General features: G+C 35.8%; 1 protein-coding gene across 16 annotated transcripts in view; it reads right to left on the reverse strand.

The window, feature by feature from the left end:
- Positions 1-24501, reverse strand: part of PALS2 (protein associated with LIN7 2, MAGUK p55 family member) — a 105744-nt gene that overhangs the window by 34200 nt on the left and 47043 nt on the right. For all 16 annotated transcript variants that reach the window (XM_024250373.3, XM_024250374.3, XM_054559378.2 and 13 more), the window contains one exon: positions 8012-8164. In XM_024250373.3, coding sequence (XP_024106141.1) covers positions 8012-8164 — 153 coding nt within the window. The remainder of the gene's footprint in view (positions 1-8011; positions 8165-24501) is intronic.

The raw sequence follows: 24501 nt of genomic DNA on the forward strand, positions 1-24501 counted from the left end.
AATATCAGGTTGATCAAATAAATATATAATTTTTAAGAGATATAAAAATATATAGTTTTATTATCATCAAACAATATCATATTCCTTCTTTGAGATATGAAGAGATTGACAGAGTTTAGTGATGCTTTTTAAAAACTGGCAAGTTCACTGGAAACAGAACCTAGGTTTCCAGTCTGGTGCAATGAAGGTACTGGATTTTATTGCCACCAATGTCATCATATCATTCAATATTTACCATCAATCCTATTTACTAAAATATTTACTAAAAATTCAAATTCAAATGACATTTTTACCTAACATTGCTATGTTAGTAATATGATATACTTTTTATATGTATAAAATGTCTGTTAAAAGATGTCCAGTAGAAAATGGATAAATATTAGCATCTTATATCAGTGACAAAAAATTTTATATTACCAATAAAGGTTTTAGTTTATAAAAGGAACATTTTTTGAGGAAAAAAACAAGTCAGTAATAGTCCTGAACATAATGTATTTTTTTACCTCCTATATTTACTATGTATGTGCTATCAGCACGGGTGGTTTTGATCTAGCTTTCTAGGAATTGCTTTTGTTTTTTTTTTGAGACAGAGTCTCACTCTGTCGCCTAGGCTGGAGTGCAGTGGTGTGATCTCGGCTCACTGCAACCCCCACTTCCCAGGTTCAAGTGATTCTCTTGCCTCAGCCTCCCAAGTAGCTGGGACTACAGGTGCGTGCCACCATGCCCAGCTAATTTTTTGTATTTTTAGTAGAGACAGGGTTTCACCGTGTTAGCCAGGATGGTCTCGATCTCCTGACCTCGTGATCTACCCACCTCGGCTTCCCAAGGAATTTCTTAATTAATACTAAAATGTTAATTTTTTTCATTTCTTATCCTAAAAGAATAATTTTTAGGGGAGGCACGGCGGCTCATGCCTGTAATCCCAGCAGTTTGGGAGGCTGAGGCAGGTGGATCATGTGAGGTCAGGAGTTCAAGACCAGCCTGGCCAACATGGCAAAACTCTGTCTCTACTAAAAACACAAAAAATTAGCTGGGCGTGGTGGTACGTGCGTGTAATCCCAGCTACTTGGGAGGCTGAGGCAGGAGAACTGCTTGAACCCGGAAGGCAGAGGTTGCAGTGAGCTGAGATTGCACCATTGTACTCCAGCCTGGGCAACAAGAGTGAAACTCTGTCTCAAAAAAAAAAAAAAAAAAAAGAATAATTTTTACTGCAACTGTGCATATTCAACATAAAGCTAAGTTAAACATTCTTGAGGGGCTGGATAGAATTCAAGTTCAAAATTAATAAATCAAAATAGAAAGAAGCCGATATTAACAGGTTCGGGAAAAAAGCAATCAGGATAATTGGTAATTTCTGGTCATTTCATAAAACAATTTGTGAAACACTGGAGAAAAAAATTCAATAAAACAACTCACAAATCCATATGTAAGGATTCTTCCTATAAATGCTGGAAGTTGCTAACCTGCGCTGCTTAGTTTTCCACCCTATATCCTCCTTTGGCAGTTTTATTTACTCCTGTGACTTGAGCCACTACTTACGCATTGACAACTCTTAAATTTCTATCCCTAGTTCAGAACTCTCATGTGCTTCAGATTTTTATAGTAAAAATTTGCCCACAACTCGTCAAAGTCATGGCAATTTGAAAATCAAAAGTAGGGACTGTAAAGGATTAAAACATTGAATAAAAAATCCATAGATCCACAATGCTATTTAAAAAAATACACTGAAAAAACTCATTTGTTACCACTTGAAACTGCAATTTTAAACTGCTCTTCACTTTGAAACTTAGTAAAAGGAAGGATCAAGTACATTCCTGCCTCTTCAGTAGGAAATGCACTAAGCAGCCCAGTTGATGAGAAGCTCTACATTATGGAAGAATACTAGCTAATAATGTAGAACAGAAAAACGTCATTTTGCAACCTCTAATGAAAATGCTGATTTACAACCCAAAAGCTAGAATAAGATGAGAAATAACAAAAATTAGAGCTGAGCTGAAGAAAACTGAGATACAAAAAACCTTTCAAAAGATCAATGAGGCTGGGCATGATGGCTCACGCCTGTAATCCCAGCACTTTGGGAGGCTGAGGTGGGCAGATCACCTGAGGTCAGGAGTTCAAGACCAGCCTGGCCAACACAGTGAAACACTGTCTCTACTAAAAATACAAAAATTAGCTGGGTGTCATGGCACACGACTGTAGTCCCAGCTACTTGGGAGGCTGAGGCAGGAGAATTGCTTGAACCTGGGAGGTGGAGGTTGCAGAGAACCGAGATCGTGCCACTGCACTCCAGCCTGGGCAACACAGTGACTCCATCTCAAAAAAAAAAAAAAATTAATTAAGTTAAATTAAAACAACAAAAATCAACGAATCCAGGAGTTGGTTTTTTGAAAAAATTAATAAAATAGACAAGCCACTAGCTAGACTAATAAAGAAGAAAAGAGAGGAGAGCCAAATAAACACAATTAGAAATGATGAAGGGAATGTTACTACTGAACCCACAGAAATAAAAACAACCATGAGAAACTACTATGAACACTTCCATGCACACAAACCAGAAAACCTAGAAGAGAGATAAACTCCTAGACATATACAACCTTCGAAGACTGAGCCAGAAATAAATTGATTCCCTGAATAGACCAATAACAACCTCCGAAATTGAATCAGTAATAAATAGTCTATCAACCAAAAAAAGCCTGGGACCTGATGGATTCACAGCTGAATGCTATCAGATGTACAAATAAGAGATGGTACCATTCCTACAGAAAAGCTATTCCAAAAAACTGAGGAGGAACTCCTCCCCAACTAATTCTATGAGGCCAGCCTCATCTTTATATCAAAACCTGGCAGAAACACAACAAAAAAAGAAAACTTTATGCCAATATCCTTGACAAACATTAATGCCAAAATCCTCAACAAAATACCTGCAAACCAAATCAATCAGCACATCAAAAAGCTAATCCACCATGATCAAGTAGGCTTCATCCCCAGGATGCAAGGTCTGTTCAACATTTGCAAATCAATAAATGTGATTCATCACATAAACAGAACTAAAGACAAAAACTACATAATTACCTCAATAGAGCAGAAAAGGCTTCCAATAAAATTCAACAACCCTTCATGTTAAAAATTATCAATTAACTAGGTATTAAAGGAACATACCTCAAAATAATAAAAGCCATCTATGACAAACCCACAGCCAACATTATACTCAATGGGCAAAAGCTGGAAGCATCCCCTTGAAAACCAGCACAAGACAAAGATGCCTTCTCTCACCACTTCTATTCAACATAGTATTAGAAGTCCCAGCCAGAGCAATCAGGCAAGAGAAACAAATAAAGGGCATCCAGATAGGATGAGAGGAAGACAAACTATTTCTGTTTGCAGACGACATAATTCTGTATATAGAAAACCCCATAGTCTCAGCCCAAAAGCTCCTCCAGCTGATAACTTCAGCAAAGGATACAAAGTCCTTTGTATCCTTTGGAAGGATACAAATTTTGCAGGATACAAATTTTGCAGGATACAAAATCAATGTACAAAAATCACTAGCATTCATATACACCAACAACAGCCAAAGGAAGAGCCAAATCAGAAAGGCAATCCCATTCACAACTGCCACAAAAAGAATAAATTACCTAGGAACATAGCTAACCAGGGAGGTGAAAGATTTCTACAATGAGAATTACAAAACACTGCTCAAAGAAATCAGAGAAGACACAAACAAATGGAGAAATATCCCGTGCTCATGGATAGGAAGAACCAATATTATTAAAATGGTTACACTGCCCAAAGCAATTTACAGAGTCAACGCTATTCCTATCAAACTACCAATGACATTCTTCACAGAACTAGAAAAAAATATTTTAAAATTCATATGGAACCAAAAAAGGGCCCGAATAGCCAAGGCAATCTTAAGCAAAAAGAACAAAGCTGGGGGCATCACATTACCCAACTTCAAACTATACTACAAGGCTACAGTAACCAAAACAGCATGATACTGGTACAAAAACAGGCACATAGACCAGTGGAACAGAACAGAGAGCTTAGAAATAAGGCTACACATCTACGACTATCTGATCTTTGACAAAGCTGACAAAAACAAACAATGGGGAAAAGACTTCCTATTCAATAAATGGTGCTGGGATAACCAGCTAGCCATATGCAGAAGATTGAAGCTCAGCCCCTTCTTTATACAGTACACAAAAATCAACTCGAGATGGATTAAAGACTTAAATGTAAAAACCCCAGAAGACAACCTGGGCAATACCATCCTGGCCATAGGAATGGGCAAAGATTTCACAACAAAGACATCAAAAGCAATCACAACAAAAGCCAATATTGACAAATGAGATCTAATTAAACTGAAGAGCTTCTGCACAGCAAAAGAAACTATCAACAGAGTAAAGAGCCTACAGAATGGGAGAAAACATTTGCAAACGATGCATCTGACAAATGTCTAGTATCCAGCATCTATAAGGACCTTAAACAAATTCACAAGTTCTTTGCCCATTTAAGTGGGCAAAGAACATGAACAGACACTTCACAAAAGAAGACATACATGTGGCCAACAAGCATATGAAAAAAAGCTCAATATCACTGATCGTTAGAGAAATGCAAATCAAAACCACAACGAGATACCATCTCACACCAGTCAGAATGGCTATTATTAAAAGGTCAAAAAATACCAGATGCTGGTAAGGTTGCAGAGAAAAGGGAACACTCATACTTTCTTGGTGGGAATGTATATTAGCTCAACCACTGTAGAAAGCAGTATGGAGATTCATCAAAGAGCTAAAAGCAGAACTACCATTTGACCCAGCAATCCCATTACTGGGTATATACCCAGAGGAATATAAATCTTCCTACCATAAAGACATGCATGCAAATGTTCATTGCAGCACTATTCACAACAGCAAAGACACGAATCAACCTAAATGCCCGTCAATGATAGACTGGATAAAGAAAATGTGACATACATACATATATATATATATATATATATATATATATACACACACACACACACATACATACACACACACACACACCATGGAATACCAAAAAACCTTTCAAAAGATCAATGAGGCAGGGCAGCCATAAAAATGAGATCATGTCTTTTGTGGCAACATGGATGGAGCTGGAGGCTATTATCCTTAGTAAACTAACACAGGAACAGAAAACCAAATACTGCATGTTCTCACTTGTAAGTGGGAGCTAAATGGTAAGAACTTATGAATACCAAGAAGGGAAAAACGGAGACTGGGGTCTGCCTGAGTGGGGAGGGTGGGAGAAGGGAGAGAAACAGACAAGATAACTATTGGGTACTTGACTTAATATCCGCATGGTAAAATAATAGGTACAACAAACCCCCATTACATGTGTTTATCTATGTAACAAACCTTTACATGTACCCCTAATCCTAAAACAAAAGTAAAAAAAAAAAGAAAATACTGATTTAGGCAAGGATTATTAACTTGTGTTCATCAGTAGGTACATGGTTGATAGAGAACAGAATTTGTATAATGTTAAGATAAAAACACAATTGATTACTTCCCAGTAATCAAAGAAAGGATTAGGCCATCACCACCTTTAATCAAAGGACCAATCTCAGCCCTGTGGTGGGCCAAAAGGTATTACACGTCTTCTAATGTGGTTTAATTCATGTTGCATCGTATCACTTAAGATGCATTCTAGCTCCAAATAATCAACTTGAATCATCAACTTTTTAGATAGAACTTCTGTTTATAGGAAATAGAAGAAATAACATCAACACCACAGGGAAGTAACTAAACAAATCCGGGGAGTGGAACATTCTGCAGGACAATAGCCTGGTCTTTTCAATAGGTCAATGTCATAATCAAGGGGAAAAGGTATGGTGCAACCAGCTGCCACACATGGACCTAAACTGGACACTTACATGTACAAACCACCTGTAAATAATATTGTGGTATCAAATGGAGAAGTCTGAATATGGTGTGTGTATTATATGAGATGGAAGTTCACTGAAACAGAAAATTAGAAATCAATAACTAAAAAAAAAAGTTAAAAGTTTGTGCAAAATCTCAAATTAGTAAAAAAAAATTATATATGTACATTTGTGCATAGAAAAATATGGATGAATATGCACTAAGACAGTACAGTAGTGATCTGGGTAGAAGAAAAGCAATGTCTTCATTTTTGTATTTTTATTTGCTGGTATTCTAAAATTTTTATATGCTACACTTCATATAATGTATGTGCTTATATATTTATTAAATTATAAATATTTACTAATAATACGTAGCATTCCTGAAAACCTAGATGCTTCCAATGTATCACAAACCTAAGGTGGCCAGTTTCCTTAACATAAGTATGTCCAAAACATTTTCTTCTAGTGTTCCTTACCTCATTGAACAGCCATCGTTTAAGTCACAAATTGTGTTATCAACTTCCCACATCTCTCTTCTACAACTGTCATATGCAACCAATCACTATATCCCGTTGATTTTATTCATTAAAACTTGAAAGTCTTTTTTTTTTTAAGTGCACAATTCAATTTTTTTTTAAAATTTATTATTATTATACTTTAGGTTTTAGGGTACATGTGCGCAATGTGCAGGTTAGTTACATATGTATACATGTGCCATGCTGGTGCACTGCACCCACTAACTCGTCATCTAGCATTAGGTATATCTCCCAATGCCATCCCTCCCCCCTCCCCCCACCCCACAACAGTCCCCAGAGTGTGATGATCCCCTTCCTGTGTCCATGTGTTCTCATTGTTCAATTCCCACCTATGAGTGAGAATATGCGGTGTTTGGTTTTTTGTTCTTGCGATAGTTTACTGAGAATGATGATTTCCAATTGAAAGTCTTTAAATTTCTTACTATCTATACGTACTGCCATCATAATTTCTTGCCTTGGAACTTAACCATCTCGTTTCACAAACCTGACCTTTCCCTGGTTAATACCCAACCCATCCTCCTTTCCTATTCATCTCCCCCTCCACACCTAAAGTTTCCCATTGTCCTTACGATAAAGTCCAAATAACTCAGTATGCCTTTATAAGGACTCAATCAACTGGGACCTGCACAGGAGACGTCTCTGAGATATGTGTCCATATTTCTTTTGTACCTAAGATACTAATTTATGTCGGAACGATCTCACTATAAACCTTCATATTTTGCAGTATCATTGTTGAAGAGTCACATAAAATTTTTGGCTGAGAAAGAGCAAAAGGCTGTTACCATCTGATTTTCAGTGCTAAGATTTGCAGGGGGAAAGCAGGTGACATTTACTTTATTCTATCCCAGCACCATTCTTTTAACACTAAAATGCAGTGGCCCAGTCATAAATCAAGTTACCATATACGGCTGGATGTATTTATCGGGGATTTCCATTCTTTTCAATGAGTTAATTTTTCTAACACCTTCCCCAATACCACATTGTCTTAATTATTATACATTTACAAAAAATCTTTCCTGCCTTTTCTCTTCTGAAATGCATTCTTCTTTGTAAAACTGATGAACTCTTTATTGGTATAGGCCATTGCTAAAATCATACTTATTTCTGTACCTGTGGAGATTATGTTATACAATAGTTTCTATACTTTCACAGCTCTCTATGTTCCATGGTCACTGACTGCACAACAATCTTGAGAAGCAATACTAAAAGGTATTGACTAAGAAACAGAATGGGAGTGAGGAAGAAAAAAATCCATTATCATAGTGAGGAAAATGGCTCCAGCATGTGGTCTGATGGTGAATTAAGGTTGTTTTCTTTAATGGCACAAAGAAAAATCCATTGTGATGTATTTCTGTAACAGTGTACATTTATGTAGCATTATAGTTACATATGTCTGTTTGTATATCCTCAGCATATGAGGACATTAAAATACCAAGGTTGGAAATTACATACTTACCTATTATAGCCCTAAATAATCTTTGAAGAAAACATCACCTTAAACTGGAAAGTAAAGGAGAATACTTTGGGAATACAGGGAACTTGAACGTTGAGTGATAGGGAAAGTTACCTGGAAGTGAGGCTCTTTGAGTATACCAACCAGTTCTGCCACATTTTCATCCACATTTATTAGAGGAGTGATGTCTTCAAGAATTTCATTGACTAATTCCAAGTTATTGTCACTGACAGCTTCTAGTTTGGAATCTTCTAGCCTCTCATGAGCCTGAAAAAATAACAGTATATTAAAGTAGTAATACTTATTTGTTTTGCACCAGACCATGGTTTATTTCTTTTTCGTAAAGTTTTAAAATATATTACTTGGAGGTTTAATTCATGTAAACCAAATTTAATATTTCAACCAGAGGCAATATATAGATTTTACAGTAAGTATATCATCCAATATAATAAATCTTGGCCTCTAGTTCTATCCTGAAAGTCATGAAAAACTCATTTTTATAACTAAACCATGAAAAAACTGGACAAGTCAGCTGACTATTTACAAAACCTATTACAGTCCCTTACCACCAAGAGAATTTCCTAATGACTTCCTAGGGTCAAAGCTCAAACTCTAGATGTTATTGCTACATTTTATTAAAATAAATGAATAAGCATAATAAAAACAAGGAATAGGAATGTAATAATTATGTTAATATTTTTTAAAATGATAAAAGTAATTTTGGAAACCCCAGAATCTGGAAGCTCCTATCTTCCAATGTTGCAAATCAGTGGAAAAAAAAGTCAATTTAGAGCAAGTGGCCCTTAAACTGGATTTTAAAAGACTATATAATTTAATCAGGGAAATGATCATCTCCTGTCTTTATAAGTAGTTTTTTTCTTAATCTTACAATCTTTTCCACAGAAAATAGACCATCAACCACACTGTCACAGAAAGTAAGTAATTCTTTTTTTTTTTTTTTTTTTTTGAGATGGAGTCTCGCACTGTTGCCCAGGCTGGAGTGCAGTGGCGCGACCTCAGCTCACTGCAAGCTCCGCCTCCCAGGTTCACGCCATTCTCCTGCCTCAGCCTCCCAAGTAGCTGGGACTACAGGTACCCGCCACCAAGCCTGGCTAATTTTTTGTATTTTTAGTAGAGACAGGGTTTCACCATGTTAGCCAGGATGGTCTCGATCTCCTGACCTCGTGATCCGCCCGCCTTGGCCCCCCAAAGTGCTGGGATTACAGGCATGAGCCACCGTGCCCGGCCAAAAATAAGTAATTCTAATCCTTTCATAGTAGGAGTAAAGCCGAGTGTTAAGTTCAAACTGAGAATGAACACTGAGCAGGCTCCAACTTTTAAGCATTCCTTGCTTTTCTGATAAATGGTTGCTGTATAATTTTGAAGACGGGAAAAGCGTAATTATTAAAATTTAATTCATAAACAAAACCATGTAAGATGGCAAATCTTATATTTTAAGATCCATTTCAAGGATTGCTAAAGAAAAATCCACATTTCAAGTGGTAACAGTATCAACTAAACTTTTTCAGATACCTAAACTATAATACTTTAGATGTTATTTTTACCATATAGAGTGGATCCTTCAGAGTCCAAATAAAACATTCTAATTTTTAAAAGACAATTTTTCTTGCTTAAATCTATTTTTTCTAGGTAATTCACAGGAGTAAAATAAGTTCTTAAGTGGAAAAGAAAGCTACATATTAAGCAAGATTTTAAAGAAAGACCTTAAAAGAAGAAATTCTAAAAGTCATATGAAATACCGAGAAAGAAGAAAAAACTCTTACTAAACAAAAAGAAAAATATCAAAAGACCAAAAGTAATTGAAATAGAGGAAGAAGTTTTATGAGATTTAGATTAAAAAAATTAAACTACGGTGGTTCATGTCTGTAATCCCAGCACTTCGGGAGGCCAAGATGGGCGGATCACTTGAGCTCAAGAGTTCGAGACCAGCCTGCCCAACATGGTGAAACCCCATCTCTACTAAGAATACAAAAATTAGGCAGGCGTGGTAGTGGACGCCTGTAATCCCAGCTACCCAGGAGGCTGAGGCAGGAGAATTGCTTGAAGCCAGGAGACGGAGGTTGCAGTGAGCCGAGATCATGCCGCTGCACTCCAGCTTGGGTGACAGAGACTCTGTCTCAAAAAAAAAAAAAAAAAAAAATTAGACTAGAAAATGCCACAAAAAATGAAAACGGGTAAATTTGTAATTTTCTGAACATATAATACAAGCCAGATAAGGATGAGAAGATGAGGACACTCAATATTTATCATAAAAAGACTATCACCATTGGAAAAAAAAAACAGAAAATAATCTACAGAATTAGTTAACTCTTATGAAATAAGCTAGAATTGCCAATTGTTTAGATAGAAATATTTGCTGGAATAAACAGCCACTACCTGATTTAGCATCTTTAACCTTGTAATACTCCAATTCTTTTAACGTAGTATAAAAAGAAAGCTTCGAAGAAAAAAAAAGGAGGGAAAGGACCTTAACATCTATTGAAGGGCTTTTTTTTCTGCGTTGGATACTATATTCTAAGTAGTGTGTGTGTGCGTGTGTGTATTCAGCAAAGGTAGGTATATTATACTCACACTATGGACGAAGAAACTGATGAAAAAAAGGTGAAGTGATTTGCGTGAGTTCACATTACTGGTGAATGGCAGAGTCAGGTAGTCTAATACCAAGACTTGAAATCTTATCTACTAAAGTTTACTTTACTTCATCTTTATATAGAGAGCCACTCTAACATTAAATTGCAGTTAATTATTCAATCCAATAAATGATGCATTATTCTCATTCACTTAAATGTATGACATACATCTCAGTCAGTCTAATTTAGTTGTTGCTGATTAGCATGGCTCTTCCAGTCTAGATGTGTTAATTCCATTACACCGTATCTACCCTCATAGTTATTTTATACTTCTATGGTTCAGAATACCACTTGTCCCTTAGACTTTCACTCCTTTGCTCTAAGTAAGAGCTATAAAGACCATTTATTTCTTCAGGAAAATGTTATATGATCAGCAACAGTACTTTAGACAACAGTAGTCCTTGCTTTAATTCAGGACTTTAGGAGAAGTAAAGGAACAGAAATGATCAATGACTTGAAAACTCCATTCCTTAGTATGTGTATTAACCTAATGCTTCCAGATTGGGTGAGGAGAAGTAGGAATGTGGAAAGACTAATGGCAAGGGGTTGGGGGTCGGGGGAGAGTCATGTGAGAAGGCAGAATCATGTTAGAAAAAGAATCCAAAAACATCTGAAGATTTTTTCATATCAGCCTCACAGTTTGGTTCTATGGAAGAAGAGAATCTCACTAGAAAATACAGAAATTGAAGGGAGAAAAAAGGTTTTTTAGAAACTGCAGCTATAAATATATTAACATGGAAAATCAACATACTTGGGTTCAACTGGGATCAATTTTACTTTTTCTAAGAAAGCAAATGCAGGTCCACATTTATTAATATATAGCTTTTTAAGCTCTGAGATGTTGTCAAAAACTTGGAACCTCTAATTCACTTTAACGTCAGATTTTTTTTATTAGCTTTCAAGAGGCAAGTACCAACTTAAATTTAACTAATCAAACTAAAAAAGACAAAACACGCACAAAAAATTAACCAGAGGAGCAAGTGAGCCATATAATATTTAAATAAATAAATCTTGTTTCCTTTTTTTAACTTAAAGAGCACTATTGCAACACTAGCATAACTCAATAAAAAATATATATCACTTGCCACAAGTGGTTGGAAGAACATTCTATGACTAGCATTGAGTATTTGCAGCTGATACAAATATGGCCTAGCCTTCTTAAATATCCAGTTCTGAGAATTTTATTCACCACTGCACCTTTGAGAAATGAACTTAAGAGAAGAAAATGTTCTTTCAGAACTTCTGGGTATTTCACTCAAGGACAATCCAACCATGCTTGCAAACAAAAGTTGTGGGCTATATCTAAAGTGACAAATACTATTTTCTAATAACAATCATATTATTATTAGGTGTAGAAACCTGGTCTTTCTAAAACACAAGGGCCATATCATAAATTTTGTTTCTATCTTTTGAGAAAAGAGCTATGTATGTAGTAGTTACTTATTATTTCTTGAAAAAGCTAAGTAAATGGGAAATAAGTTTGGCTGTGATCAAGCACCACCCTCTTCTTTTATTCTAGAGACCTAAAACTCAAGATCAACATAGGTCCACTAATACTCAAAAATAAAAAAGAATTTTTGAGCAGAAAGTAGAAATGAGACACAGAGAATGGAGAACTCAATTTCTATTTTGTTTCTGCATACATTATATCAAAAAGGATGAGCTTTGCTCTGAAAAAAAAAAAAAAAAAAGATGAGTAAGTATAAGTAAATCAGAATGGAATTCTCTAGTGAGTAAACAACATATCAGAAATCGCCTAGTTAACCAAAATACAAATTCTGAGATTAGATAAGTTACATATCAAGGTACTCAGGAAACTTCTAAATAGCACTGCTGAGCTTCTCTTAGATATATCTATAGAATTAGGAGAACCACACAGATGTCAAAAAGCTAGAAAAGGGAATCTGTTAAATTTTTAAAAGAAAAAAGAACATTTTAAAAGCTTGGCTTTAATAGTATTCAGAGGAAATACAAAATAACCTTTTTATAACCTTTGAGTGGGAAAGATCTTTCTAACTATAACACAAAATCTGAAAGATACATACATTATTTCAAAAAAGGCCCAATAAAATTAACTTAATGAACGTTTTAAATTTCTCATCAAAAATCGACAAAGTCAAAATACAAATGACAAACTAGGGTCAAAACACAAATCATATTCAAGACAGAAAGCTAATTTCCCTACTTACGAAGGACTTCTACAAATCAATAAGAAAAAGATCAACAACTCATTAAGAGAACTGGGTGAAGAGTTTGAGCAAAAAATTCACAGAAAGAAAAATTCAGGAACCTGTCTTTAAAAATTTAATTTTATATTTCTAATTGACACGTATTTTACATATTTATGGTGTACAATGTGATGTTTCTATGCATGTATATACATAGTATAATGATCAAATGGGGTAATTACCATATCCATTATTTTAAATATTTATTTCTTTGGGATGCCAACATTCAAAATCTTCTCTTCTAGCTATCTTGAAATATGTATTACATAGTTATTTGCAATAGTCACCTACTGTGTATCAAGTATCTCTTAAACATATGAAAAGACACACAACTTCACTCATAAGAGAAGCACAAACTAAAACTATAATGAAATACCTTTTCTCTTTATCAGATTGGCAGAGATAAAAATTCTGATAACACATCATGCTAATGAGAATATGGGAGAAGACAGGCACTTTGACATATTTTTCCTAGTGGGAACATACACTGGTAAGCAAATTCACCATATCCACCAAAATTACAGTGATACTTTTTTTTTTTTTTTTTTTTTGAGATGGAGTTTTGCTCTTGTTGCCCAGGCTGGAGTGCAATGATGCGATCTCGGCTCACTGCAACCTCCGCCTCCCGGGTTCAAGCGATTCTCCTGTCTCAGCCTCCTGAGTAGCTGGGATTACAGGCATGTGCCACCATGCCTGGCTAATTTTTGTATTTTTAGTAGAGACAGGGTTTCTCCATGTTAGTCAGGCTGGATTCGAACTCTTGACCTCAGGTGATCCGCCCGCCTCAGCCTCCCAAAGTGCTAGGATTATATGCATGAGCCACCGCGCCCGGCCTTACAGTGATTCTTTTCAGATCTATCCTAAAAAGGTGTGTGTGTGTGTGTGTGTGTGTGTGTGTACAAAATAACATGTAGCAAGATTACACATTACAGCATAACTTGTAAGAAAAAGGCCATCTAAATATCAGCAGGCTGACTCAAAAAACCTGACATATCCATACAATAAAATATTATGTCACATTTAGAAAGAATAAAGTTGTGACACAGGTACTGATATAAAATCTTATGCAAAAAATCAAGGTTTATAGGATAGCAGTATAAACCCACAACTTCCATTATATTTACTAGTGAAAGATTAGATACTTCCCCTTAAGAGCAGAAACAAGACAAAGATGTCCACTCTCATCACTTCTATTTAACATTTGTACTGGAGGTTATAGCCAGGAAAATCAGGCAACAAAAATAAAAAAGCCATTCAGGTTAAAAAGAAATAAAACTGTCTATATTCAGATGACATGACCTTGTATTTAGAAAATCCTAAGGAGTTCACTAAAAGACTATTCGAATAAAAAAATAAGTTCAGCAAGGTTGCAAGATATATAAGCTCAATGTACAAAAATCAATTATATTTCTATATACTAGCAACGAAAAATCTGAAAATGAAATTTAAAAAACAAATCCATTCATAACAGCAACAAAAAGAATAAAATACCTAGGAGTATAACTAACAAAATAAGTGCAAAACTTATACTCTGAAAATTATAAAACATTGTTGAAAGAAATTAAAGATTTAAATAAATGTTTATGGATTAGAAGACATCACTGTTAAGATGGCAATACTCCCCAGAATGAACTACGGATTCAATGCAATGCCTATTGGAATCCTAAGTGACATGTTTATACAAATTGACAAACTGATTCTAAAATTCTTATAGAGTTGCAAAGGGATCCAGAACAGTGAAAACAATCCTGAAAAAGAACAAACTGGGAGTACTTACATTTCCTGATTTCAAAAAGTACTACACAAGAGTTATCAAAACATGATGCTGCCACAAGGAAAGACCTACAGATCAATGGAATAGAATTGAAAGTAAAAAAATAAAACCACATGTCAGCGGCCAACTGTTGCATGTTAAGACAAAGGTGCCCAAAACCACTCAATGGGGAAAAAAATATTCCTTTCAACAAATGGTGCTGAAACACCATTTGAAAGCCCAACAAATGGACTAGAGAAGCACAGGTAAAAGACAGAAGTTGATGCCTAACATAATATCATATACAAAAAACTAACTTAAAATGGATCCAACACCTAAATGTAAGAGCTAAAACTATAAAGCTCTTCGGAAACACAGGGGTAAATCTTCATGACCATGGATTTAGCAAAAGATTCTTACATATGAGACCAAAATCACAAGGCAACAAAGACAAAAAGACAACTTGGACTTCATCAAATTAAAAGCTTCTGTGCTTCGGCTGGGCATGGTGGCTCATGACTGTAATCCCAGCACTTTGGGAGGCCGAGGCGGACGGATCATGAAGTCAGGAGATCGAGATCATCCTGGCTAACAAGGTGAAACCCCGTCTCTACTAAAAATACAAAAAAGCAGCCGGGTGTGATGGCAGGCGCCTGTAGTCCCAGCTATTCGGGAGGCTGAGGCAGGAGAATGGCATGAACCCGGAAGGCAGAGCTTGCAGTGGGCCGAGATCGTGCCACTGCACTCCAGCCTGGGCGACAGAGCAAGACTCCATCTCAAAAAAATAAAAATAAAAAACAAAAAACAAAAACTTCTGTGCTTCAAAAGGCACTAAGAAGAAAGTAAAAAGAGAATCTATATAATGGGGGAAATATTTGCAAATGATATATCTGATAAAAGACTTGTACCCAGAATACATAAAAGACTCTTACAACTTCATAATAAAAATAAATATGACTCAATTTAAACATGGGCAAAGAATCTAAACAGATGTTTCTCCAAAAAATATGTACAAATGGTCAATAAGCACATGAAAAGATGCTCAATATCATTAGTCTCCAGGGAAACACAAATCAAAACCACAATAAAATACCACTTCACACCCACTAGGACAGTTAAGAACCAAAAAATCAAATAATAACAAGTGCTGAAGATGATACAGAGATATTAGAACTCTTGTACACTACTGGTGGGAATAAAAAATGGTACGGCTACTATGGGTAACAGTCTGGCAGTTCCTCAATGAAACACAGTTACCTAGTTATATACCCAGGAGAAATAAAAACTATGTCTACATAAAAGTATGTCCAAGAATGTTTATGGCAGCATTATTCATAATATAGGTTGAGTATCCCTAACCCAAAAATCTAAAATCCAAAATGCTACAAAATCTGAAACTGAGAATTTTCCTAAATTAATGATGGACACCAAACCACAGATCCACGAGACTCATAGAACACTGTGCAGGATAAAAACCCCGAATTCTAAGTCTAGGTATATTATATTCAAACTGCAGAAAATAAAAAACAAAATACTGAAAGATCGGGGTTGGGGGGGGAACCTTACCCGCAGAGGAGCAAGCATAAGAATTATATTGAACTCTTCAGGAAACATGCAAGCAGAGAATAGAGTGAAATCTTTAAAATGTTGAAAGAAAAAAAAAAAAACAAACAACTCCACCAACCTGGAATTAGCTATCCTGTAAAGTTACCATAAAAAAATTTAAAAAAAAAAAGGACTTTTTCAACAAAAATTGAGAATATTTGTTACTAGTACACCTGTCTTGCAAGAAATGTTAAAAGACATTCATCAGAAAGAACAAAAATGATGTAAGTGCAAAACTTGGGTCGATATAAAGAAGAGTGCTAGAGAAAAAAAAAAGGTAAAATAAAATCTTTTATTTTTCTTATTCCTAATTGATTTAATAGATAATAGTTTTATTCACAACAATGTATTTGATTATTATAGCTTATGAATAAATGAAATGAATGGCAGCAATATTATATGGGACAGGAGGGAGAAACTGGAAACAGTGTTATTTATAAAGTAGTTGCACTGTAAGTGGTATGGTATTATTTGAAAGTACATTAGATTGCAAACGTATACTGCAAAATCAAGGAGAACTGTTAAAAAGTTTTTTTTTTAAAGTCTAATTAACATGCTAAGAGAGGAGAAAAAGTTGAAATTACATACAACATTTAGTTAAAGCAGAGAAAACAGAAAATGAGTGAGAGACACAAGGAAAAAAGGAAGGCAGGCAGGCAAGCAGGCAACAAATACAGAACAGTAACAGTATGAAAGACATTAATCAAATTATATCAATAAATATGTAAACATCAATGGTCTAAAGCACTTAAAAGAGACTGTTGGCTGGATGCGGTGGCTCACACCTGTAATCCCAGCATTTTGGGAGGCTGAGGTGGGCGGATCACAAGGTCAGGAGATTGAGACCACCCTGGCCAACGTGGTGAAACCAGTCACTACTGAAAATACAAAAATAAGCTGGGCATGCCTGTAATCCGAGCTACTTGGGAGGCTGAGGCAGGAGAATTGCTTGAACCAGGGAATCGGAGGTTGCAGTGAGCCAAGATGGCACCACTGCACTCCAGCCTGGCAACAGAGCGAGAGTCTGTCTAAAAATAAAAAAAACAAAGAGACTGTCAGAGTAAATTAAAAAAGATCGAATTATACGTTGTTTACCAGAAACTTACTTTAAATACAAAGATACAGAGAGATTAAAACTAAAGGTATGGAGAAAGGTGTATCATGCTAACATTAACTAAAGAAAACTTAAGTAACTATATTAATTTCAGACAGGGTAGACTTCAGATCAAGAAAAATTATTGGGAACAAAGAGAGGCATTACATAATGGTAAGAGTTAATTCTCTGAGACGATATAACAATCTTAGTGAACATGTGTTTAACAAAAGAGCATTAAAATATGGGAGGTAAAATCTGACAGAACTGCAAAAAGAGATAGGTTAATCTACTATTATAGTTGAAGGTTTCAACAGTCTACTAGCTGTACAGGCATAGCTCAGAGATACTGCAGGTTTTGTTCAAGATAACCACAAGAAAGCAAATACTGCAACAAAGTAAGTCACACAAATTTTTTTGTTTCCCTATGTATATAAAAGTTATGTTTACATGACAAGGTGATCTATTAAGCGTGCAACTGCAGTATGTCTAAAAGACAATATACATGTCTTAATTTAAAAATACTTTAAAGGTTAAAATGCTAATGATCAGAGCCTTCAGAGAGCCAAAATCTTTTTGCCTGTGTAAGGTCTTGCCTTGATGCTGATGGCTGCTGACTGATCAAGGTAGTGGTTGCTGAAGGCTTGGGTGGCTGTGGCAATTTCTTAAAATAAGACAATAATAAGGTTTGCCACATTGATGGACTCTCCTTTCATGAAATATTTCTCCATAGCATGCAATATTGTTTGAGAGCATTTTATCCAAGCAAAACTTTCAAAATTGGAGTCAATTCTTTCAAACTGCTGCTGCTTTATCACCTAAACTTTATGTAATATTTGTAATCCTTCGTTGTCATTTCAACAATTTTCACAGCATCTTCACCAGGAATAGATTCCATCTGAAGAAACCACTTTCTTTGCTCCTCCACAAGAAGCAACTCCTTATCTGTTCAAGTTTTATCATGACATTGCAGCAATATAGTCACATCTTCAGGTTCCACTTCTAATTCTTGTTTTCTTATTTCCAACACATCTAAAGTGACTTCCTCCACTGAAGTCTTGAACCCCTCAAAGTCATCCACGAGAGTTGGACTCAACTTCTCCCAAACTCATGTAAATGTTGATATTCTGACCTTCTCCCATGCATCACAAATGTTCTTAATGGCATCTAGAATAGTAAACCCTTTCTGGAAGGTTTGCAATTTACTTTATCCAGATCCATTAGAGGAATCGAAATCTATGGCAGCTGTAGTCCTATGAAATGTATTTAACTAAGACTTGAAAGTCAAAATTACCCCTTAATCCATGAGTAGAACAGATGTTGTGTCTGCAGGAATGAAAACAACATTCCTCTCTTTGTACATTTCTGTCCGAGCTCTTGGGTGACCAAGTGTGTTGTCAATAACCAGTAGTATTTTGAAAGAAATCTTTTTTTCTGAGCAGTAAATCCCAACAGTGGGGTTAAAATATGCACCACACCATGCCGTAAACAGATGTGCTGTCAGCTAGGTTTTGTTTTTCCAGTTAGAGGGCACAGGCAGAGTAGAATTCGCATAATTCTTAAGGGCTCTAGGATCTTCAGAATGGTAAATGAGCACTGGCTTCCACTTAAAAGTCATCAGCTTCATAAGCTCCGAACCAAAGAGTCAGCCTGTCCTTTGAAGGCAGGTATTGACTTCTCTCCAGCTGTGAAAGCTCTAGATGTTCTTCCAAAACAAGGCTGCTTTGTCTGCATTGAAAATCTGTTGTTAAGTGTAGCCACTGGAATCAATGATCTCAGCTAGATCTTCTGGATAACTTGTTGCAGCTTCTTCTTCTTAATTATTACTATACTTTAAGTTCTGGGATAATGTACAGAACGTGCATGTTTGTTACATAGGTACAAATGTGCCATGGTGGTTTGCTGCACCCATCAACCTATCATCTACATTAGGTATTTCTCCTAATGCTATCCCCCCTCCCCTTGCCTCCCAACGCCCCAACAGGGATTGGTGTGTGATGTTCCCCTCCCTGTGTCCATATGTTCTTCATTGTTCAAATCTCACCCACTCATAAGTGAGAACATGCGGTGTTTGGTTTTCTGCTCCTGTGTTATTTTGCTGAAAATGATGGTTTACAGCTCTATCAATGTCCCTGCAAAGGACGTGAATTCATCATTTTTTATGGTCGCATACTATTCCATGGTGTATATGTGCCACATTTTCTTTATCCAGTCTATAATTGATGGGCATTTGGGTTGGTTCCAAGTCTTTGCTATTGTGAATAGTGCTGCAATAAACATACATGTGCATGTGTCTTTATAGTAGAATGATTTATACTCCTTTGGGTATATACCCAGTAATGGGATTGCTGGGTCAAATGGTATTTCTAGTTCTAGATCCTTGAGGAATCGCCACACTGTCTTCCACAATGCTTGAATTAATTTACACTCCCAGCAACAGTGTAAAAGTATTTCTATTTCTCCACATCCTCTTCAGTATCTGTTGTTTCCAGACTTTTTAATGATCACCATTCTAACTGGTGTGAGAAGGTATCTCATTGTGGTTTTGATTTGCATTTCTCTAATGACCAGTGATGATGAGCATTTTTTCATGTGTCTGTTGGCTGCATAAATGTCTTCTTTTGAGAAATGTCTGTTCATATCCTTTGCCCACTTTTTGATGGGGTTTTTTTTTCTTGTAAATCTGTTTAAGTTCCTTGTAGATTCTGGATATTAGCCCTTTGTCAGACGGATAGCTTGCAAAATTTTTCTCCCATTCTGTAGGCTGCCTGTTCACTCTGATGATAGTTTCTTTTGTTTTGCAGAAGCTCTTTAGTTAGATCCCATTTGTCAATTTTGGCTTTTGCTGCAACTGCATTTGGTGTTTTAATCATGAAGTCTGTGCCCATGCCTATGCCCTGAATGGTACTGCCTAGGTTTTCTTCTAGGGTTTTTATGGTCTTAGGTCTTAACGTTTAAGTCTTTAATCTATCTTGACTTAATTTTTGTAATAAGGTGTAAGGAAGGGGTACAGTTTCAGTTTTCTGCATATGGCTAGCTAGTTTCCCCAATATCATTTATTAAATAGCAAATCCTTTCCCCATTGCTTGTTTTTGTCTGGTTTGTCAAAGACCAGATGGTTGTAGATGTGTGGTGTCATTTCTGAGGCCTCTGTCCTGTTCCATTGATCTATATATTTGTTTTGGTACCAGTACCATGCTGTTTTAGTTACTGTAGCCTTGTAGTATAGTTTGAAGTCAGGTAGCGTGATGCCTCCAGCTTTGTTCTTTTGGCTTAGGATTGTCTAGGCTATACGGGCTCTCTTTCGGTTCCATATGAAATTTAAAGTAGTTTTTTCTAACTCCGTGAAGAAAGTCAATGGTAGCTTGATGGGAATAGCATTGAGACTATAAATTACTTTGGGCAGTATTGCCATTTTCATGATATTGATTCTTCCTATCCAGGAGCATGGAACGTTTTTCCATTTGTTTGTGTCCTCTCTTATTTCCTTGAGCAGTGGTTTGTAGTTTTCCTTGAAGAGGTCCTTCACATCCCTTGTAAGTTGTATTCCTAGGTATTTTATTCTCTTTGTAGCAATTGTGAATGGAAGTTTACTCATGATTTGGCTCTCTTTTTGTCTATTATTGGTGTATAGGAATGCTTGTGATTTTTGCACACTGATTTTGTATCCTGAGACTTTGCTGAAGTTGCTTATCAGCTTCAGGAGTTTTTGGGCTGAAACAATGGGGTTTTCTAAATATGTCATCTGCAAAAAGAGATAATTTGACTTCCTCTCTTCCTATTTGAATACCCTTTATTTCCTTCTCTTGGGCCAGAACTTCCAATACTACATTGAATAAGAGTGGTGAGACAGTGCATCCTTGTCTTGTGCCAGTTTTCAAAGGGAATACTTCTAGCTTTTGACCATTCAGTATGATATTGGCTGTTCGTCTGTCATAAATAGCTCTTATTTTGAGATATGTTCCATCAATACCTAGTTTATTGAGTGTTTTTAGCATGAAGGGGGGCTGAATTTTGTCAAAGGCCTTTTCTGCATCTATTAAGATAACCATGTGATTTTCATCATTGGTTCTGCTTATGTGATGGATTATGTTATGCATTTGTGCATGCTGAACCTGCCTTGCATCCCAGGGATGAAGCCAACTTGATTGTGGTGGATAAGCTTTTTAATGTGCTGCTGGATTCGGTTTGCCAGTATTTTATTGAGGATTTTTGCATCAATGTTCATCAGGGATATTGGCCTGAAATTTTCTTTTTTGTTGTGTCTCTGCCAGGTTTTGTTATCAGGATGATGCTGGCCTCATAAAATGAGTTAGGGAGCAGTCTCTCTTTTTCTGTTGTTTGGAATAGTTTCAGAAGGAATGGTACCAGCTCCTGTTTGTAGCTCTGGTAGAATTTGGCTGTGAATCTGTCTGGTCCTGGGCTTTTTTTGGTTGGCAGGCTATTATTACTGTCTATTTCAGAACTTGTTATTGGTCTATTCAGGGATTTGACTTCTTCCTGGTTTACTCTTGTGAGGGTGTTATGTGTCCAGGAATTACTTATCCATTTCTTTTAGATTTTCTAGTTTATTTGCAGAGAGGTGTTTATAGTATTTTCTGATGGTAGTTTGTATTTCTGTGGGATCAGTGATGGTATCCCCTTTATCATTTGTTATTGTATCTATTTGATTCTTCCCTCTTTTCTTCTTTATTAGTCTGGCTAGCGGTCTATTTTGCTAATTTGATTCTTCCCTCTTTTCTTCTTTATTAGTCTGGCTAGTGGTCTATTTTGCTAATCTTTTCAAAAAAACCAGCTCCTGGATTCAATGATTGTTTTTTGAAGGGTTTTTCGTGTCTCTGTCTCCTTCAGTTCTGCTCTGATCTTAGTTATTTCTTGTCTTCTGCTAGCTTTTGAATTTAATTGCTCTTGCTTCTCTAGTTCTTTTAATTGTGATGTTAGGGTGTTGATTTTAGATCTTTCCTGCTTTCTCCTGTGGGCATTTAGTGCTATAAATTTCCCCCTAAACACTGCTTTAGCTGTGTCCCAGAGATTCTGGTACATTGTGTCTTTGTTCTCATTGGTTTCAAAGAACTTATTTATTTTTGCCTTAATTTCGTTATTTACCCAGTAGTCATATAAGAGTAGGTTGTTCAGTTTCCATGTAGTTGTATGGTTTTGAGTTTCTTAATCCTGAGTTCTAATTTGATTGCACTGTGGTCTGAGAGATTCTTTGTTATGATTTCCGTTCTTTTGCATTTGCTGAGGACTGACTTCCAATTATGTGGTCCATTTTGGAATAAGTGCTATGAGGTGCTGAGAGGAATGTATATTCTGTTGATTTGGGGTGGAGAGTTCTGCAGATGTCTATTAGGTACACTTGGTCCAAAGCTGAGTTCAAGTCCTGAATATCCTTGTTAATTTTCTGTCTTGTTGAGCTGTCTAATATTGACGGTGGGGTGTTAAAATCTCCCACTATTATTGTGTGGGAGTCTAAGTCTCTGTAGGTCTCTAAGAACTTGCTTTATGAATCTGGGAGCTCCTACATTGGGTACATATATATTTAGGAAAGTTAGCTCTTCTTGTTGCATTGATCCCTTTACCATTATGTAATGCCCTTCTTTGTCTTTTTTGATCTTTGTTGGTTTAACGTCTGTTTTATCAGAGATTAGGATTGCAATCCTTTTTTTTTTTTGCTTTACATTTGTATGGTAAATCTTCCTCCATCCATTTATTTTGAGCCTATGTGTGTCATTGCACATGAGATGTGTCTCCTGAATACAGCAGACTGGTGGGTCTTGATTCTTTATCCAATTTGCTGGTCTATGTCTTTTAATTGGGGCATTTAGCCATTTACATCTAAGGTTAATATTGTTATGTGTGAATCTGATCCCATCATTATAATGCTAGCTAGTTATTTTGCCAATTAGTTGATTATTAAAAAGGCAGTATCTGCAAAGGGGAATAAAGTGAAATGCAAAAGTATAGGGTTTACCTATATTTCTTCTTCCCTCTCTCCTTTCTTTCTGGAATACAAACTACATATATATTAGATATTTTGAGTATGTTTCACATATTCTATTATCTTTTTTTCATTCTTTCTTCTCTATTAGTTTGTGCTTGAATATTTTCTAATAACCTATCTTTAAATTCACTTATTCCCTCTTCTGTTGTGTCTAGTCTTCTATCAGTGAACTAATTTCAGATACTGTATTTTTGATCCTAAAATGTTCATTTGATTATTATTCTGATTTTCTAAAAATATTTTACATTTTTTTCCCTTTTCTTCTATTAAAAGTACATTAATAAGTTATTTTCAAATCCTTGTATATAAATGCTAATAAAAGAACCATTTATGGGACTGCCTCTGTTGTTTTTCTCATGGTTAGTGGCCAGATATTTCTGCCTCTCTGCATATCTAGCAATGTGTGCCTCTTTTTTCCTTCTATTTGTTATACTGAGAGTGCTAAGCTGCTGTGACTTCCTATTTCTTTCTTAGAAGCGGAATTCCTCCCCTATTCCTGGGATTTTTTTTAACCTATATTATAGGAATATTGAACTACCATAGTTTTTCCTTATTAAGAATATGCCTGAATGTTGCATATTATTGGATAATTCTTTGCTTTATTTTTATCATCAAAAGAGTATAGTAGCACCAGCACCTTACCTGCTCAAAAGTCATCCAACCATTGCAACTGTTAATAATAATGAACAAGATAATCCTCTGAAAGGCCAACATCAATGGTACAAAACCAGTAAATTTTTACTCACACCAGTTTTTAAGAATAAGCATACACAAACATACACATACCCCATCACCCGGTGTTGGAGTAGGTAGAACACAGAATTTGATGATAGAACACATAGCCTAAACCTCATCTGTCTTTTGCTAGCAGAGAGACCTTAGATACAACACTTATTTACTGAGTCTTACTTTTCAATTCAAAAGTTGTTGAAAGATAAAAGAGTATATTTTAAATTCATAAAGTTGTTGTGAAGACAAAACAGTGTATTTTAAAGACCTTTGCAAATTATAAGCATGTTGTAAGTGCCTTATTATATAGTTTTAAAATCTATAGATCAAAAGCTATAAATTAAATAAACATGGAGATAACGGTGTAACAGATACATGGACGATAACTGACAATCAACAGAAAAACATCAAGAAAAGAGTAAAAAACCATTTTAAAAGTACAATAAGAACCCAGGTAAACTATTTAACAGAAACTTAAACAGTTCCTACTAATTTCAACAGACCCTGGAGCTATTACTTTAAAACAGTAGGAATTAATGTT

The sequence above is a fragment of the Pongo abelii genome, chromosome 6 (genome assembly GCF_028885655.2).
Source record: "Pongo abelii isolate AG06213 chromosome 6, NHGRI_mPonAbe1-v2.0_pri, whole genome shotgun sequence".
Lineage (NCBI taxonomy): Eukaryota > Metazoa > Chordata > Mammalia > Primates > Hominidae > Pongo > Pongo abelii.